General features: G+C 49.7%; 1 protein-coding gene across 3 annotated transcripts in view; it reads right to left on the bottom strand.

The window, feature by feature from the left end:
* Positions 1-19490, bottom strand: part of JDP2 (Jun dimerization protein 2) — a 45248-nt gene that overhangs the window by 8898 nt on the left and 16860 nt on the right. For all 3 annotated transcript variants that reach the window (XM_081509266.1, XM_081509264.1, XM_081509265.1), the window contains exon 3: positions 602-706. In XM_081509266.1, coding sequence (XP_081365392.1) covers positions 602-706 — 105 coding nt within the window. The remainder of the gene's footprint in view (positions 1-601; positions 707-19490) is intronic.

Here is a 19490-nt window from a genome sequence, read left to right as displayed (position 1 = left end):
GGCGTGCTCTGAGGGCCATGAGGCAAGGCAGCCCTCCACTGGCCTCGGCGTGCAGAGCTGACCTCTGTGGTCCTGGAGGCAGCAGCCAAGAGCTGGGGGTGGGGGGAGGGGATGTCAGCTTTGGTGGGACTGAGTCCAGGCTGATGGGAGTCAGGGCCGGAAGAGCCTTCTGCACTTGAAGGAGGAGGGTTTTTCCGCCCCATGGCTGCATGCACTGTCCCTGTGCAGGGAGCTGTCACTGACTGCATCTGCACCCATGCCAGACAAGTTTGGGAGCCCTCGGTGCACCAGCATGGGGAGTACCTGCCCCCTGGGCCCCTCAGCACCGAGGATCTAAACCTCAGTTGGAGGCGGGGAACTTGGCTCCTCCCATCGGCTCTGGCCTTCCTGCGATCAGGCTGCCCCCCCGGGTCATCTCAGTTCAGGGAGGGGGCACTGGATAGGAGTGGGGGGGTAGGAACAGAGGGGTTGTGGCCACCTGGGCTGATGCCAGTGAGCATGCACTGATTCCGCAGGCCCGGGATGCTGTCTCCCGGTCCACCAGCACACAAGCCTCTAAAGGTTGAGGCCGGGGCCCACCCTGGCCGCTGCCCCCCCTCACCCGCTGCAGAAATTCCGTCCGCTCCTTCTTCTTGTTCCGGCATCGGGCCGCCGCGACTTTGTTCTTCTCCCGACGCCTTTTCCTCCGCTCCTCTTCCTCGTCTAGCTGTGGGGGCAAAGAGCCACGGATGAGACACCGAGGCAAGCCTGGCGGCTGGCTGCCCTCCTGAAACTCAGACAGACGGACAGACGGACAACCTAACCCACATCCCGCCATGAATGAGCCGCCCTGCCAGCCTGCTGGCCTCTCGGCGGACAGGATGCAGCAGTTCCCAGCTGGCCCCAACGATGCTCCTTGCGGAGCAGGTGGGCATCCCGGGGCGGAGCCAGCACCCCAGGAGGGCAGGGCCACGTGGGTTCTGCCAGAGTTCAGGAGGCCTAGAGCCTGGTGATCGCCTCACTCAGAGGTGACACCCAGCAGGCGGTCTGTTCCCTGGCCTGATCTGAGGCCTCTGGGCACTGTTTTCCAGGCCAGCAGCTCCAAGGCATTTCCTTTCAAAACACCTTGAGCATGAGTGTTGATTTTACCTTCTGTTCCACCCATTTTCACTCCCTGTCCTCCGTCTCGGGTGCTTCCGAACCCTCAAGCTCTCTCTCCTGATGATGGAGCAGTCTTCCCACCCCCTCACCAGGTTCGTCCTTCCCTCTGCCTATGCACTGGGGAAGGAAACGGCAACCCACACCAGTATTTCTTGCCTGGAGAATTCCATGGACCAAGGAGCCTGGTGGGCTACAGTCCCTGGGGTGGCAAAGAGTCAGACACGACTGAGCAACTGATCACACATGCACACTGCCTCTGCATTTTCTTTCTCCAGGATACCCACTTGCACCCCAAGATCCCAGGGGCTCCACAAAGTGCCCTTCTCAGGACATAGGCAGAGGAGGTTTCTGAGTCTCTAGACTTACTTCCCTGGTGGCTCAGTTGGTAAAGAATCCGCCTGCAATGTGGGAGACCTGGGTTCGATCCCTGTTGGGAAGATCCCCTGGAGAAGGGAACAGCTACCCACTCTAGTATTCTAGCCTGGAGAAGCCCACAAACAGAGGAGCCTGGGTATAGTTCATGGGGTCGCAAACAGTCGGACACGACTAAGTGACTTTCACACACACACTAGGAACCTTATCATGTGTGAAATAGGGCCCACTGAATGGGAAAGAAGAGGCTCGCTGCCCACCATTATGGACTTTCAGAGCTGTGGTTATTACTGTTTGATATTATTAATAATAACAAGAGCTGCCATCTGTTACCTTCTTTGTTCAATGCTTTCAACATAGGTCTTATAATCCTCACACTCACAGTCTGATGAGGAAGTTCTATGACTGCCCCATTTCACAGACAGTGAGACTAAGGTTCACCCGCTCAGTTTGCCCAAGGCCCTCCAGCGAGGAGATGGTAGAGTCAGGCTTCCCACTCCGATTTCTCTGATTTCACCCTCCCTGATCTTGACCACAACCCCAGCCCATCAGGATCAGTTGGACATGAAGCCTTTCGCAGTCCACTGCCCACTAGGTGATTCTGGAGGACACACAAGATGGGCCGGGCTGGACACGGCCCAGAGTCCGAGGCCACTGGAGAAGTCGTCAGGCGGCCCTGGGCCTGCCAACCCTCTCACTTCTGGAGCCAGTGGGGGTGCTTCTGGCAGCCTGAGGCCTGGAACAAGGTCTCGGCCCGAAAGGGCTGCAGGCCAGGAAAATAAACAGCCTTTCTGCCTGCATTCCCGGCATGCTCTAGGAGCTCAGGACCGAGGGGTGAGCCGGAGACCAGCACCCAAGGCCCCCAGCACAGGCCCTGGCAGGGGCTGCCTCGTCTCCTGGTTCACCACCTTGGAGCTTCTCCCTGACCCACGCCCTCCCGGCCTGGGAGGCTGGCTGGAGAGGTGCCCTGTCAACATGGCCACACCCAAGCACCTCCCAGCCCCTTGGCCTCCTTTGAAACCGAACCAGAAGTGACAGCTCCTCTGGCTGACCCGCATCTGGGGAAATAGAAACCCGGACAAAGTTGATTCCGCCCAACCTCTACCTCACCCCCAACAAGGCCAAGGTAACCGTGACGACAGGCAGAGGGAAGGAACTGGAGGAAGTGGCTGGCAGTGCAACCTCCCCTCGGCCGAGAGGGTTTGCCCACAAACTGCCAAGGTGATGTGTGCAACCTGGGCCGTACCAGGCATGCAGGGCCTCCAGCCCCTCCCCCAGAGCAACTCTGGGGTTCTGGCAGAGCCTGGGAGATACAGCCTCTGTCCCCCAAGAGCCAGCTCCCTCCCCCACCCCTGTGCAGGGCCTCATCCTACATAAAGTTGGAGGCCAAAGGAAGCTGCACTAGCAGCAGATGCAAAGAGGCTCAACGCTGGAAGTTTAAGAGATCGGTTGAGCCAGGATGACACCCAGATGGGGGGCTGCTCCTCCTGCCCTCTGCAGGTACATTGGTCCCCTCCTACCCCCATCCTAGACTCCAAATGTCTCACCTTCTCCAAGTCTGCCAGGCCCTCCTGAGATAACCTTCCTTTCCTATTGGTTAACTCTTTCAACATGCAAGAGAAAATGTCACCTCCTCCAGGAAGGCTCCCTTGACTCCCCAGATGAACTGCTTTTTCCACTGTCTGTGATAGCCAAGACATGCTGTGCTGTGCTGTTCGCAGCTGCTTCAGTCATGTCCAACTCTTTGCAACCCTATAGATGGTAGCCCACCAGGCTCTGTCCGTGGGATTCTCTAGGCAAAAATACCAGAGTGGGTTGCCACGCTCTCCTCCAGGGAGCCAAGACATGTAAGCAACCTAAATGTCCATCGACAGAAGAATGGATAAAGATGTGGTACATATATACAATGGAATATTACTCAGCCATTAAAAAGAATGGAATAATGCCATTTGTAGCCTCACGGATGGACATAGAGAGTGTCATACTGAGTGAAGTAAGTCAGACAAGGAGAAATATCATATGCCATCCGTTACATGTGGAATCTAAAAAGAAATGATACAAATGAACTTACTTACAAAATAGAAAGACTCACAGACTTAGAAAACGAACTTATGGTACCCAGCAGATAAAGGTAGTTAGTGACTTTGGGATGGTCATGTGTACCCTGATATATGTAAAATGGATAACCAATAAGGACCTATTGTGTAGCACATAGTACCCTGCTCAATGATATGTGCCAGCCTGGATGGAATGGGAGTTTTGGAGAGAATGGATACAAGTATCTGTATGGCTGAGTCCCTTTGCTGTTTACCTGAAACTACCACAACATTGTTAATCAGCTATACCCCAGTACAAAATAAAAAGTCTAAAGTCTGGCTTAAAAAAAAAAAGAAAAAGAATTAACTGCTTTTTCAGTGCTACAGCCCTTTGAGTTCCCTGCTGGAAGAACCTCCATCACACCCCACCATAATTCTCAGCTTCTGTAGGTAGCTGCCTTCCCTGCTAGTCTGGAGGATGGAGTACCTGGGTAACCCCAGTATCTGGCACAGAACATGGCACTTAGGAGGGGCGCAGTGAATGTTAGTCAAATGAATGAATGGAATAAAAGATTCGAGAGAAAGATGCCACAGGCTTGAATTCTATAATTACAAAAGTGATTTATTGCCTGTATCCGCATAACCTTTGCTCTAGGGCTTCTAAGGAGCCTTCTCCGCCAGAGATGGCCTCATCTCTCTGCCTGCAGGAGGCCAGCAAAGCTTGGGAATTGGGTGCTGCCTTCCCCAGAAACACACTGGCCTGAAGACGGAGTCAGGATTCAGGGTGCAGGCCGCCTATGGCTGTGAAAGTGAAAGAAAGTGAAAGTGGCTCAGTCATGTCCAGCTCTTTGTGACCGTATAGTTCATGGAATTCTCCAGGCCAGAATACTGGAGTGGGTAGCCTTTCCCTTCTCCAGGGGATCCTCCCAACCCAAGGATCGAACCCAGGCCTCCGGCATTGCAGGCAGATTCTTTACCAGCTGAGCCACAAGGGAAGCCCAAGAATACTGGAGTGGGTAGCCTATCCCTTCTCCAGCAGATCTTCCAGACCCAGGAATTGAACCGGGGTCTCCTGCATTGCAGGCAGATTCTTTGCCAACTGAGCTATCAGGGAAGCCCCTATGGCTGTGGCGAGTGCATGAATCCCAAGCAGGACCTGAAAGCATCAGGCTGTGTGTACTCAAGCCCCAAACCCCGGCACCCGCAGCACCGCCGGCTTCCAAGCCCATGCCTGGGCCTTCCCCATGCCTGTGTCCTGCCTTGGCTTACATGAACCAAGAAAGCAAGAAATGGCCGCACAGCCCCTTCGCCACACTTTCCCCTTTGAAACTGTGCTGCATCTTCCCCCAGCCCCCCTGCGGCTCTTTAAGAGCCCCCCAGAGGGCTCGGAGAAAAGAGACGCTGAGTTCCTGCTGGAAGGAAGACAAAGGTGGAAGGAAGACAAGGGTGGAAGGAAGACAAGGGATGGGCAGTGCCCTCGGGCCCCCTCTGTCCCCACGGGCTCCTTTCGCCAGGCCTGCATGGGCTGTGCCCTCTGCCTGGAGCTGTTTGGAGACCAGCTCAGCCCTCCCCCAGGCTTTCTTTCCTCCCCAGGTTTGAGACCGCTGCCTTCTCCTAGACGCTCCCCGGATCTTCTAGGCATCTGGTCCCGCGTGGGTGAGAGACAGCGCCGTGTTTTCACCGCACACAGCTCCAACACCTAAAACCGGAACCCTGAACGGGAGATGATGACTTTTTCTGCAGACACAGCTGGAGGATCCAGCATGTTTGAGGAGGAGGCAGCTTGAGCTTCAGGACTTTGAAAACCCATAGCCGGGGTGGGGGTGAGAGGGGGCAGGCGGGTGGAGCAAGCAGATCATTCCCTGTCCTCCAACTGGGTTCTGGCTCTGGGTTTCTTCAGTTCCCAGGACGGCCCCAGGACAAAGCTGTCTGTGTTCTGGCAGTGACGAGGCAGGGTGCGGGGTGGGGGGGCCCTTGCACCATCCTCCACCTTGGAGGGCCAGACCTGGGGGTCCGGATCACGGCCAAGGAGGCCCTCACTGTTGAGCAGTTCCTCCTCAGACAGCCTGTTCTCAAGCCCCCACGGAGGCCCAGGGCGACCCTGGCCCCTGCTCTAGCTGACTGCATGTGGTATGAGCAGCTGACCTGAGCTGGGCTGTATTTGCCAACAGGAAATCTGAAACTAAACTGCTGGGCCGGGGGGCATGCAGGCTGGGCAATCGATTTCTACCCAGAGAAGCAGAAGGATCAGGCTGCTGCTGTGTTGAGATGAGCAGAGACCACCCGGCAAGACAGAAATAGACACTCAGCTATAGGAGCGAGGCGGAGGGAGGGAATGGGCGAGAGAGTGAGAGAAGCACAGCCTGGACAGGGTGTGGTGAGCAAGGAGCCCAGGGCACAGATTTAAAGAGGTGCTCAACTCTGGAGCTCGTGCCAGGGCAGGGTCAGCACCCGAGGGTGGGTGTCTCCTTAAATGTCATGCCCTGGGCATCTGGCCTGCCGCATCCTGTCCAAACCCTGAGAGGCAGAGGGAGCTCCAGACAGAGAAAGGTAGAGACAGAGAAGGAAGACAGAGAACCCAGAGAGACGAGATGGGTGGAGAGAGAGACAGAGGGCACGGGGCAGAGCCACAAAGAGAGAAACACATAGGCGTGGCCACAGGCCGATGGTACAGACTGACAGAGGAACAGACAGCAGACAGACAGGAATGCTGATTCCACCCCCAGAGAGGCCTGACTGTGCTTCGTCTCCTCGGGGTCCGTGATGGATACGTCTGAATCTACCTTGGAAATTCCTCCATTGGCCTGCAGGGAGCTGGAGAAGGTTTCTGCCTCTTGCCACTGAAAGATAGGTGGGACACCAGGGTCCCGCTCTTGTGAAGTCAGGTGATGCCAGGTGTGCAGAGGGTGGTCCCCAGGAATCCAGGCGAGAAGGCCTACCCAGGAGCAATGCTCCTAGAACAGCTGAGCAAGAGGCAGAGCCTGGACGCAGAAGAGCTCTTGAGCAAACAGAGGTGTGTCACCTCAGCAGGAAGGAAACCCTGGGGATTTGGGGCCCTCGGGGGTTAAATGGTCTCAGGAAATCAACCAGGATAGGCCTACTATCTTCCTCACTTTCACAGATGCACAAACTCATGATATCACACTTGATATCAAGATACCAAGGCTGCCCAGAAGGGCAGTGACAGCTTTGAATCCAGGCCTTTGGGGCCCAGGATCTGAGCATCTCCTGCTCTTCGAAGGGCGGGTGGTCTGGGTAACAAGACCCGGACTGACCCTTTCAGCTCCATGCCCAGGGATGGAACTATTAAGCAACTAACTGTGAGGACAATGACCGTTTTATTTTTTCCTGCCTGGGTATTTTTTTTTTTTAATTGAAGGATAATTGCTTTAATTGGAGGATAATATTGTGTTGGCCTCCGCCATACAACAGCATGGATCAGCCACAGGTATACATGTATCCCCTCCCCTCCCCGCCCCGAATCGCTCTCCCATCTCCTTCCCCAACCCACCCCCTCCAGGTTGTCACAGAGCACTGGGTTGAGCTCCCTGGGTCACGCAGCAAATTCCCACTGGCTATTTATTTTATATATCTGCCTGGGTATTTTTAAGCAAAGCATATTTGTTGCGCAATTAACACGAGAATGTAGCACGAAAGCAGCATAGTTTACAGGAGGGGGGCCCACCCCCCTCCAGTCATGACTCTCAGGCCCCGTCTGCCAGCCACGTGGCTCTCACACGGTGGCAAGTCACCCAGATGTGATTTTGAATCCTGACATTTCATAAGCATTTCCAAATATGTATCTTGCAGACCCGCAAAGAGACAGGATGAGAAAGAGCAATGACACTTGGTAACCCCAGGCACAGCCAACACAGAAACTCTCACATTGACAAAACAATAAAGAAAAGGACAATGAAGCAGGTGCCCAGCAGAAACCGAGAGGGAAAAATCAAGTCAAACCCCCAGTGCTAAGCAGAGTAGTGAAGGGCTGAAAGACTTGTCTCGGACTGAAAACTGTCTCCCAGGCAGAGAGAGGTAGGCTTACCTGAGACTTGGGGCATCAAGGTTGTCAGCATGAACTTTGGGGTCTGAGAGGCCTGGGTCCACCCTAGCGGCTCTGTACACCAACTCTTCCTGTATATTGTCTTTTTTGCTGGAAAATGTTGCATGTTGAATAAATTTTTCTATAAAACTTTTTTTAAAAAGTGCTCCAGGGCAAGTCACTCAGCCTCTCTGAGCATCACTTGTACAAGAAGGGCACTGAGCCTTGCTGCCCAGGGTCGCCATGAGGCCTTCAGTCCCAGCCCAGAGCCAGGGACACAGGAAGGGCTCTGAAAATGCCAGCTTCTCTGTCTTCCTAGGTGAAGCCAGTGCTGCCCCAGGCCCACCTCCCACACAGAGATAACCTGGCATAAAAGGAGCCCTGGCGGACGACTGCAGGGTGGGGGTGCTTCAGGGCATGCACGTTATCAGTGGGCAGGCCTGAGTGACTGCCCTCATGCCTCCAAGTCGAGCCCTGGCTGGGGCCCGCTGGGAACCTCCCCCTTCCGTGGAGGAGCCACATTTCAACACCAGGGACCCACGAGCACCCTGGGAAGTAAACACCCAGATACCAAACATACCAGACATTCTCCCACATAAACATAGCTGCTCGGAGCCAGGGGCTGCGGGCCCTCCCCACCCTCCTGCCCAGGACCCTCTGTACGCACTGAGTGGTTTCAGCCACCACCTCTTCTCGGATGCCAACCAAGTCTTTATTTTCAGGGCAAAACATCCACTGTCCGCTGGATGCTCGATCCAGACTGTCCTCAACTGGTGGCTTCATCTTCTCTTCTCCACCCTAGCTGGCACCACTGCCCACCCATTTACAGGCCTCATCCCCTCACCGGTCCCTCCCCGTGTCTCCAGTTTTGACCAGACAAGCCATCCAGTTCTACATCCTACATCGTCCTCAGATTTGCTTTCCACTCCCTACCCCCCTGCCACTTTCCAGGCTTTCTCTCTTCTCTCTGTCTCTGTTTCTCTGTCTCTCCATCTCTCTCTCTTCTGCTCCACCTCCCGGGAGGCCTCCTGACCGTGTACAACCATCCTCTACTCCAGCCATTGGAGGGAAGTTTCTAAAATGCAAATCTGATCCAGTTGCTGACCTTCAGGGGCTCCTCATTACCCTCAGGATAAAGCCCAAGCTCCTTAATACACTCAACAAGGCACCCAGTGACTTGGCCCCACCTGCCCTGGTCTCACCTCCCATCTATCCCCATCCTACACACCCTGGTCCTACAACACTGAGCTTCTACTATACCTCACACTTCCCTGGCCTCATGCCTTTGCCTCTGCTGTCCCCTTGGTTTACTTTCATTGCTGTACATTCAGTTCAAGCGTGACCTCCTACAGGAAGTCCTCCCTGATTTTCATCCCCTCCAAATTGGGGAGGTGTTTTCTCTGCTCTGGCCTTCCATAGAACTTTGAGTTTATCCTGGCCTCTACTGTGCTGTATTCTAGCCCCAGTTTCTGCCTCCACTAAAATGGGAGTTCCGTGAGGGCAAAGTCCGTACTTTTTTGACTTCTGTGTGCCCCGCACCTTGTAGAGTTTATGGCCATCAGTAGCACTCAATAAATGTTTGCTTAAGGGAGGCCTGATCCCCAGGGCTGGGGACCTGGACAAGAACCCAGGACTCCTGACTCCCAACCCAGTGCTCTTTCCAACTGCCCCCAGTGTCAGGCTGTAATCCAACACTTTCACCTATAAGCAAACCCACACATCTGGATGCCATGCTCACTCAAAGCTCCAGCCCAGCCAACCACCAGGTGAAGGCTCTGAACAGGAGCTGGCAGAGGCAACGGCTGCACCTGCCAATTCGCTGCACTCGGCTCTCCTGGCTGGGGGTGAGCGCAGGTGGAGAGGCGACTGCTCAGGGCACTGGGCCTCTGCAGGAAAGCGCGGGGAGCAGCAACGGCTGCAAGAAGCTACCCTTCATCCTGAGGTTCTGGAACTAAGAAGACCTAGAGATTCTTGATTCCTGCCGCATCCGAAGGCCTGGAAACTCAAGTTTAGGAAAGCAGAGTGAGTCCACGCAGGTCTCTGGGTCAGACAGTGGTGAGACCACCCAGAACCCCACTGCTTTCTGGAAAGAAGCAGGGAATACCTCCCTTAGGGAATGAAAGCCCGCTCCTATGCTTCTTGTTGCCTTAGAGCCATGGAGGATCCAATCAAACAGACTTCTCTGAGGTCTTGCATCTCAGTAAGACGAAGCATCTCATAATCCCTGCCTCATGGGCCTCAGTCAAAACCTTCTCCAGGGTTAAGAGAACCTCTAAAAAAATAGGCCACCCAAGGCCTGAGGCTGGTTTATATGCACAGAGTAGGAAAGGGTCATTCTCTCAAAAGCAGTGGAGAACAGCCTGTTTCCACTGCTAAGAAAAGGCAGCACTGTGTTTGGAACAAAGCCTGAAATAGCCGGCTGGGCAGGGTGGCACCCATCTGTGGATGGCCCTGCTGAGCGAAGGGCAAACTCTGTTACTGTGAAAGTGAGGGGGAGGCTGGGAGATAGAGGCAAAAATCACCTTGGCTCAGGCAGAGGAAGAGAAAAGGGACAAAGGTTGCCGGGAAATCTTTTCGCGGACAAGAGCTATTTGAAGAATGATGGCTCTTTTTTGGTTGAAATCTGTCTACCCCAGGCCTGTTTCATATTTATGGTTTAGGGAGGTTTGGTTCCCCACTAGGCAATCAATCTGTTTTCTTGCCCAATTGACACTCACTTCAAAAAGATGAGAAAAGGAGAGAAATAGTGGCTTCCACATATGAGATTCTCCCCACCCCCAAAAGAATGGTCAGAAGCAGAATATACCTGACAGGGAAAAAAATCCATTTTCTTCACAAAAAGAGTTAATCATACAATAGAAACTGGGTCTTTAACAACAGCAACAACAACAAGCTGTGTAATACCTTGATTGCACAGGGCAAAAAAAAAAAAAAAATAGAGACAAGAGCCCCTGCAAGTGACTCAATGACAGTCTATAATTAAACGAAAATGCAGCTGTTGCAAGGAATATTTATGAACAGGTCTGTTCTGAAAGTCCCGAGTTGGCCAAAGTAGAAGAACATTTCAAGTGGCATCATCCTATTAAAGCGTTGGAAGTCATTTGTCTTTCATCATGAAGGTGAAAAACAAGGTCCTTGGCTTAATTATTCTCCACCAACACAGTTCTGTTTAATCTGTATGCAGGGTGTACCGCTGAAATACAGATTTCAGCCAATTTCTTTCAGATATGAGGCACAGATAACAAATCACTGAGTGAAATGAAGACCTCTACTTTGAGGGAGCAGAAAGCCAGCTAATAAAAATCCCATCCACATGACAGTGGTCAAAGGAACTCACAACCAGGGATGCCTGGCCTGGAGCATGGAAGGGTGATTTCACCATGCATGACTTATGCAATGAAATGGTTGCAGTTAAAGTTCATAGCGGGAGAAGGAGGGGCTTCGTAGCATCTAGACAGATGACGGGGGCAGAGAGCCCCCCACCCCCACCCCCGCCAGTTCTCAGACCAGAGCTGCTGAGAACTCTGGGCCAGATACAGCAAGTGAAGGCTCCTTTGGCATCAGAACAGTGTATCTGATTCTCTCCCTTCTACAACAATAAAGGAGCTGGCCTATTGACAAGCTCAGCAGCTTAATTAATTGGGAAGTCCCTTTGGGTGTGAATACTGGCAGCAAGAGCATCTCAAGACCTGGAAATAACTGCTTTGGAAATGCTAAGGTTTTTGCAGACTCAGAGAACAACCCTGCCTTACACAGACTCAGATACTACATGATGGCATGCAGGTTCTTCCAGGAAACTTGAGGTAGGTTTAGAGAAAAATGTGGCCTCAAGCCCTTGTACCCCTTCAAGAGAACCATCACCAGTCAGAGCTGGAAGCAATGTTCAGTTCTGAGAACACCAGAACCTACTGGAGGGCTTCTGATATCACAGATTCAAGGGCTCCACCCTCTAGACAGTCTGCTTTAGTAGTTTTAGGGTGAGACTCAGGAGTCTGTGCTTTTCACATACTCCCAGATGCCACTGGGTCTGCGCGCCTGATTTTGAATAGTGCTGACTCATTGGAAAAGACTCTGATGCCGGGAAAGATCGAAGGAAGGAGGAGAAGGGGACAACAGAGGATGAGAAAGCTGGATGGCATCACTGACTCAATGGACATGAGTTTGAGCAAACCCCGGGAGATAGTGAAGGACAAGGAAGCCTGGTGTGCCGCAGTTCATGGGGTCACAAACAGTTGGACAACACTTAGCAACTGAACAAAAACAACAACAACAACGATATACTAAAAAGATAAAGGTGGTATTTTATTAAGGGGCTCAAATTGTATCATATACTTATTAGAGTCATTCAATAAGAATATAAAGATGAGTTCTGGTTGATGCAAAATCTTTAACTCAGAGGTTATGGGGGAAAGTTGCAGGTTTCTGATAGCTTCAGGATCCAAATTATTCCTGTCTTATGTTTCCCCTGCACACCCAGATCGGTAGTTGCAAACGGGTGTGTATGTGTTATATAGATACTCACACACATACATACATAAATAATGGTTTTCCAGCTTGCCCCGCACTCTCAGGGCTCAGCAGTAAAGAGAAGTAGCAGAAAGAGCTTTCTTCTGAACAAAACAGACCCACCTGGCACCAGATGCCACCTTGGCAGTGCTCTCCAAAGTGTCAGATTTGATCACTAACAGGTATGAGCATGGGTGTAGGACTTGCTTTTAAACAAACAAAAAAAAAAAGATTAGATAAAATTATGCTTTAAAAATGAGACTCTGGCAAGTTAATCTCTCTGAGCCGCTGGTTCCCTAACAACTAGTGGTACTAAAAAAACATCTACCTCATAAGGTTTTTGAAGAGATCAAAGGAGATAATCTATGTAAAGCAGTTTTCAAACCATAAAATCCACTGCTCATGTGATCCTTGTGTCCTGAAGGCAAATGTCCTTACTCCTTCAAAGACCTGGGCTGGTTTATAAGGTAACATGGGTTTCAATAAATGGCTACAGATTAGAACCACCTGCCGGCCCCACCCAGACCAACTGAGCTAGAATCACTGGGATGAATTTCAGTAATTTTTTTTTAAACACTCTCCAGGGGATGCTAATAAGTAAGCAGGATTAGCCATATTTCCTCCCAAGTTCCATACAAAACCCTGCCAGGCTGCTCCCATTGCTTCTGCAGGGCCACTAGCAACAAAAGAAAGAGAGGAGAAAACATCCCTCACCAGACCCTGGCTTTTTCACCACTATTGGCCTAAAAGGGGCGGTGGGGGAGTATTAATCACCATAGCTACTAATTCTGGAGCATCGATACGTGCTGTGTGGCATCATGGCTGTGGCATCACCGCATCACACATGCTACACGATTAACATACATCATCCCTTTTAATCCTCTCTGTACCCAAGTGAGGCAGATATTACGCTTGCCCATTTTTATAATAGCTTTGAGATAAAATTCACACATACCATACAATTCAGCCCACTTAAAGTGCACAGTTCAATTGCTTTGAGCAGATTCACAAAATTGTGCAGCCATCACAATTAACTTGACAGCATTCTCACCATCCCCAAAAGAAACCTTTGAGCCATCAACCCGAGTTCTCCCATCTCCCCCGACCTCAGGCACCAGGGAACCAGTTCTCCTTCTTGTCTATAGATTTGCCTCTTCTAGACATCTCATAACAATGGACTCACGCAACATGTGGTCTTTTCTGACAGGCTTCTTTCACGTAACATTTGCACAGTCCATCCACGCTGTGGTATGTACTTTATCCCTTTTTATGGCCAAATAATATTCCATGATATGGATATGGCATGTTTCATTTATCCATTCATCAGCTAATAGACATTTGGGTTGTTTCCATTTTTGAGATATTGTGAACACTCCTGTCTAAGTTTCTGTTTTAATTTCTCTCAATCACATATACCTAGGAGTGGGATTTCTGGGTCATAGAGAGAAGAAAATGGCAACCCACTCCAATATTCTAGCCTGGAGAATTCCATGGACAGAGGAGAGTGGCAGGCTACAGACCACTGGGTCGCAAAGAGTCGGACACGACTGAAGGACCAACACACTTTCACTTCATGGTAACACTATGTTTAGCCTTTTGAGGAACTGCCAGATTGTCTTCCAAAGCATCTGCATCATTTTACATTCCCAACAGCAGTGTATGAGGATTACAACTTCTCCAAATCCTTACATTAGTCATTATCTGTCCTTTTTATTACAGTTATCCTAGAGGCTGTGAAGTGGTACCTCATTGTAGTTTTGATTTGCATTTCTGTGATGGTTAATGATGTTGAGCATCTTTCCATGTGTTTATTAACTATTCATATATCTTCTTTGGAGAAATGTGTATTGAGATACTTTGTCCATTTTTTAATTAGGCTATTTGTCTTTTAAATCGAATTTTAATCATTCTTTATATATTCTAGATACAAATCCTTTATCAGGTCTGTAATTCAAAAAAGTTCTCATTCTGTGGATTGTCTTTTCACTTTTTGTCCTTTGAAACACAACAGTTTTAATTTTGATGATGTCCAAATTATTTTTCATTGCTTGTGCCTTTGGTGTCATATCTAATCCAAGGTCACATAGATTTGTGGCTTTTTCTTGCAAGAGTTTTGTGGTTTTAGCTCTTACAATAGGTCTTTGATCCAATTTGAGCTAATATTTGTATGTGTTGTGAGACAGGGAAGAAGCTGAAGCTCAAATGTCTAGTAACCTCTTTAGAGCCAGACTGTTCTAATCAGCAGTCCTGCTTGGCTACATGGCTTCCAAAGAGCCAAAGTTCTGTACTGGGGTTGGTTCTGGGGAGAGGCAGGTGCACCGTACTTAGTAAAGGGGGACGCTGCAGTCAAGCAGTGGCACCCCACTCCAGTACTCTTGCCTGGAAAATCCTATGGATGGAGGAGCCTGGCAGGCTGCAGTCCATGGGGTCATGAAGGGTTGGACATGACTGAGTGACTTCACTTTCACTTTTCATTTTCATGCATTGGAGAAGGCAATGGCAACCCGCTCCAGTGTTCTTGCCTGGAGAATCCCAGGGACAGGGGAGCCTGGTGGGCTGCCGTCTATGGGGTGGCACAGAGTCGGACATGACTGAAGCGACTTAGCAGCAGCAGCAGTCAAGCCGCAGAGCACAGCCAATGAGCCCCACAGAGGCCAGCATGTGCACAGGTTCTCAGCCCATCAACCTCACTCCAAGTATCTCTGCAGCCAGCCCGAATCTGCCCCAATGTCCTTCTAGGTCTCCGAGCCCAAGTTCTACTGAAGTTGTCTTGTATCTTTGGGGCACAGTAGAGAGGAAAGAGATCTGGCTGGCTTCAGAGTTGGCTCCCCTGGTGGCTCAGGTGGTAAAGAATCTGCCCACAATGCAGGAGAACCAGATTCAATCCCTGGGTCAGGAAGATCCCCTGGAGAAGGGTATGGCAACCCACTCTAGTATTCGTGCTTGGAGATTCCATGGACAGAGGAGCCTGGCGGGTTACAGTCCATGGGGTCACAAAGAGTCAGACACAACTGAGCAACTAACACTTTCCCTTTTACACTTTCAGAATTGTTCAACCAGAGGAGGACCTGGGGACTCGGTTTCCCAACTCTGAGTCCATACTGCCAGCAGGTCTGGGGACACCAACATAAGATGACCGGCGTTGACGGGGCTGCTAAAAATACCGAGGATTCTTGGGAAACTAGCAATGCCCTTAATGCCACAGGAAATGAGATAAGAGGTCACTCAGGGCAACTTAGTGGAAACCTGAGGGTTGAAGGGCCTTTTCATTAACAGTTGGTGATGGTAACTAAAACTCTGGCTGCCTCTAAACAACATAAACAACCAGAAACAGGAAGGTCAGCTTGCCTCTCTGAAACCCTGGTCATGGGTACAATACGTCGGAAAGACCCCTGCTGTCAGAAACTCTAGTGTGATTCACTGCCAGTGGACTCAGTCCCTAGTAAAAGGTGATGTAAGGGTGTGATGACTACAGTCAGGCTATCTTTACACACAGTACCTCGCTTCACGTTCACCATGAAATTTCAAGAGTTTTAGTTTCCTCCTTTGCAGACAAAGAAACTACACTCCAAAAGACCAGCTGACTCGTCCAAAGTTGTCCAAGGGAGTAGGCGATGGAGCCAATTTTGAAGCCGGAAGCTTGAACCCAAGCCCAAGCCCGTTTGCTTAGGAAGCCAGGTTGCTGCCCCACTCCCCTGACACCTGGACACCTCCAAACACTCAGGCCACTCACCACCTTCAAGGGTAAAATACCACAAGCAAACGAAACCCAAGAATCAATTTTTGAATCAGTGATAAAAACTAACTTGCCTGATTGACTCATTTGAAAAGTCATTGCAGTCATGTCTTACATTTGTTGTGTATCTTCTTAAATGCCAGGCATTATGTGAAGCCCTTCTTTACCTGCATTAGTTCAGTTAATTATACAGCAACACTAGAAGGGAGGAGCTATTATTATCCCCATCTCAAGGCAGAGATCTAAGAAGGTACATGAGACTCCTTGAACTTTTCAGAAATGTCTGATTTCTGCTGCTGCTGCTGCTGCTAAGTCGCTTCAGTCGTGTCCGACTCTGTGCGACCTCATAGACAGCAGCCTACCAGGCTCTGCTGTCCCTGGGATTCTCCAGGCAAGAACACTGGAGTGGGTTGCCATTTCCTTCTCCAATGCATGAAAATGAAAAGTGAAAGTGAAGTCACTCAGTCGTGTCTGACCCTTCATGACCCCATGGACTGCAGCCCACCAGGCTCCTCTATCCATGGGATTTTCAAGGCAAGAGTACTGGAATGGGCTGCCATTGCCTTCTCCGCTGATTTCTGCTAAGAACATACAGATCCAGAAATGACCCCACCACCACCTCTCCAAGGGGCCTGGTGCTAGGATAACATTCTTTTGATGTTAAAAAAGAAGTTTGGAATCAAAACTGCAATGAGTTATCACCTCGCACCAATCAGAATGGCTATCATCAAAAAATGCACAAACAACAAATGCTGGAGAGGGTATGAAGAGAAGGGAACACTACTACACTGCTAGTCAGAATGAAATTGGTACAGCCACTATGGAGAGCTGGAGAAGGAAATGGCAGCAACCCACTCCAGTATTTTTGCCTGGAAAACCCCATGGAGGGAGGAACCTGGGGGGCTACAGTCCATGGGGTCACAAAGAGTCAGACATGACTGAGCAATTTTCACATACATATATTTGTCTGTAAGCCATTTGAGTTCGTTTTGTGGCTCAGCTGGTAAAGAACCTGCCTGCAATGTGGGAGACCAGAGTTTGATCCCTGGGTTGGGAAGATCCCCTGGAGAAGGGAAAGGCTACCCACTCCAGTATTCTGGCCTGGAGAATTCCATGGACTGTATAGTCCATGGGGTCACAAAAAGTCAGACACGACTGAGTGACTTTCACGTTCTTTCACTATGGAAACAGTATGGAGGTGCCTTAAAAAACTAAAAACAGAGCTACCACGTGACCCTGCAATCCCACTCCTGGGCATATATGCAGAGAAAAATACGATCTGAAAGGATATATGCACCCCAGTGTTCACTGCGGCACTGTTTACAATAGCCAAGATATGGAAGCAACCTAAATGTCCATCGACAGATGAATGGATAAAGGTGTGGTACATACATACAATGGAATATTACCCAGCCATTGACAAGAATGAAATAATACCATTTGCAGCAACATGGATGGACTTTGACAGTGTCATACTTAGTGAAGTAAGTCAGAGAAGGAGAAATGTCATATGACATTCCTTATATGTGGAATCTAAAAAGAAATGATAACAAACGTACTTACAAAACAGAAAGAGACTCACAGACTTAGAAAATGAAGTTATGGTTGCTAGGGAGAAGGGATAGTTAGGGAGTTTGGGAAGCTATATTCAAAATGGATACCCAATAAGCACATGGAACTCTGCTCAAAGTTATGTGCCAGCCTGGAGAGGAAGGGGGTTTGTGGGAGAATGGATATATATATATATGGCTGAGTCCCTTCACTGTTCACCTGAAACTACCACAACATTATTAATCGGCTATATTCCAATAGTAAATTAAAAGTTTAAAGTTTGGGGAAAAAAAGTTTGGAACCTTGTGAATGCTCAGGTTATGGTATGAAATAAGAATATATACCACAGGGGCCAAAGTTAAACACACACATGGCTGTCTTTACCTATCACTCATTTGCCCTCAAATTCAATGATTAAAGGCAGGGGGAAGCTAACAGCTTTGGAAAATGTGCTAACAAAGAGTGACGGAACTAAAGTGGAAACTTAGGATTTCAAAGATGAGTTGGGAGATTCTATTCCAAGAAGGGACAGATTGGACCTCTCTGCCAAGCAAGTACGAGACAGAAAAAGCATCTGAGTCAGAGGGAAGAAGGCCAACGCTATTCCAAAGAGCCACAAATTAAAAACCAATTATGCAAGGCTTGCGAAAAAATGTCAGTGGGCTGCCTTTATGTTTTAAATCACTAAAAACACAAGCATGCTCAGGCCAACATTTACCCAGCACATCAGCTGGTTTGGGGCAATTTTTCGCTCAGGCTAAACATGGATGAACATTTTGGTCTTTTTGGTGAGCAAACTCTTAAGAGTCCTTCCAAGAAAGACCACACTATAGTTCATTGATTCAAAGTCCCACTTCTTCCAAAGGGGAAAACCTTCTAAATGTTCTCTAGGGTCCCCTAGAGAAGCTGGGAAGTGACCAATGTGAAATCCACAAACAGGTAAGTCTCCTCTCCTGCTTTCAAGATGGTGAGGATAAGGATCTGGTCACCACATGGACTCTGTGCTGGAAAGGGAGACCATGATGGAATGAAGACACTGATTCCTAGGGAATTAGAAGAGTGCAAGAAGTACAAACAGAAAGTCAGGTGCCCAAATGTAGCCAAGTACTCTCTGGGCCCTCTCAATACACAGATTCCCTGGACCCTGCCCTCAGAGATTCTGAGTGCCTGGGCCTAAGGTTGGGTCTGGCAATCTGGATTCATAAGAAGCTTTCCAAGTGGTTTTGATGGTCAACCAAGTTTGGGAATGGCTGGTTTGATTTTCATTGTGTCCTCTTGCCTATAGCCTGAAGGACCTTATGCTCACAAACAGAAAAACAAATGGACAAATGCCTGGAGGTGAGAACTGGGAGATATAGAAACTAAGGGATGGAAAGTTTAAGTGACTTGCTGAGCTGACACTGCTAATAAATGTTCAAACCACCAAGCATGTCTTAACATACAATCTATAGACCAGGCGGGCTTCCCCTGTGGCTCAGATGGCAGAGAATCTGCCTATAATGATGCAGGAAACCCAAGTTCAATCCCCAGGTCGGAAAGATCCCCTGGAGAAGGGAATGGCTACCCACTCCAGCATTCTTGCCTGGAGAATTCCATGGATAGAGGAGCTTGGCAGGCTACAGTCCATGGGGTGACAACGAGTTGGACGTGACTGAGTGACTAACACTTTCATAGGCCAGGCACTGTCCACCATCTGGTGGAAATAAAAGGGAATGAAAGATGTAGTCCCCATCCTTGGAACCTAAACACAGGACACAAGCTCAAAAGCAGGCTGGCAACATGGTGTGAAGTGGACTGGGTAGAAGGCAATAGGGGGCAGTGGGGACTGCGGAGAACTGAGGCCCACATGCCAACACAGTGAGCGTCTGCTACTCAGTTCCAGCTTCCTGGTGCATATAAGGGTGTGGGCCTAGAGGGGCCACATATTTTGGGTTTTTCAAAGAAGCCAAAAAGTCCACATTTCCTGGCTTTTAAATATAGCAACTCTTTCAATAAAAAAAAAAAAGTAAGAAACCCACTCAGTGAAGGCCAAACAAGATTCATCTGTAGGCTGACTCCTGCCCATGGAATGACAGTTTGCAATCTCTTTCTTAAAAGGTCATCTAGG

Source organism: Giraffa tippelskirchi, chromosome 7 (genome assembly GCF_054371585.1).
Source record: "Giraffa tippelskirchi isolate mGirTip1 chromosome 7, T2T-mGirTip1v1.2.pri, whole genome shotgun sequence".
Taxonomy (NCBI): domain Eukaryota; kingdom Metazoa; phylum Chordata; class Mammalia; order Artiodactyla; family Giraffidae; genus Giraffa; species Giraffa tippelskirchi.
The sequence above is the reverse complement of the archived record's forward strand: the minus strand, read 5'-3'. Positions and strand labels throughout refer to the sequence as shown.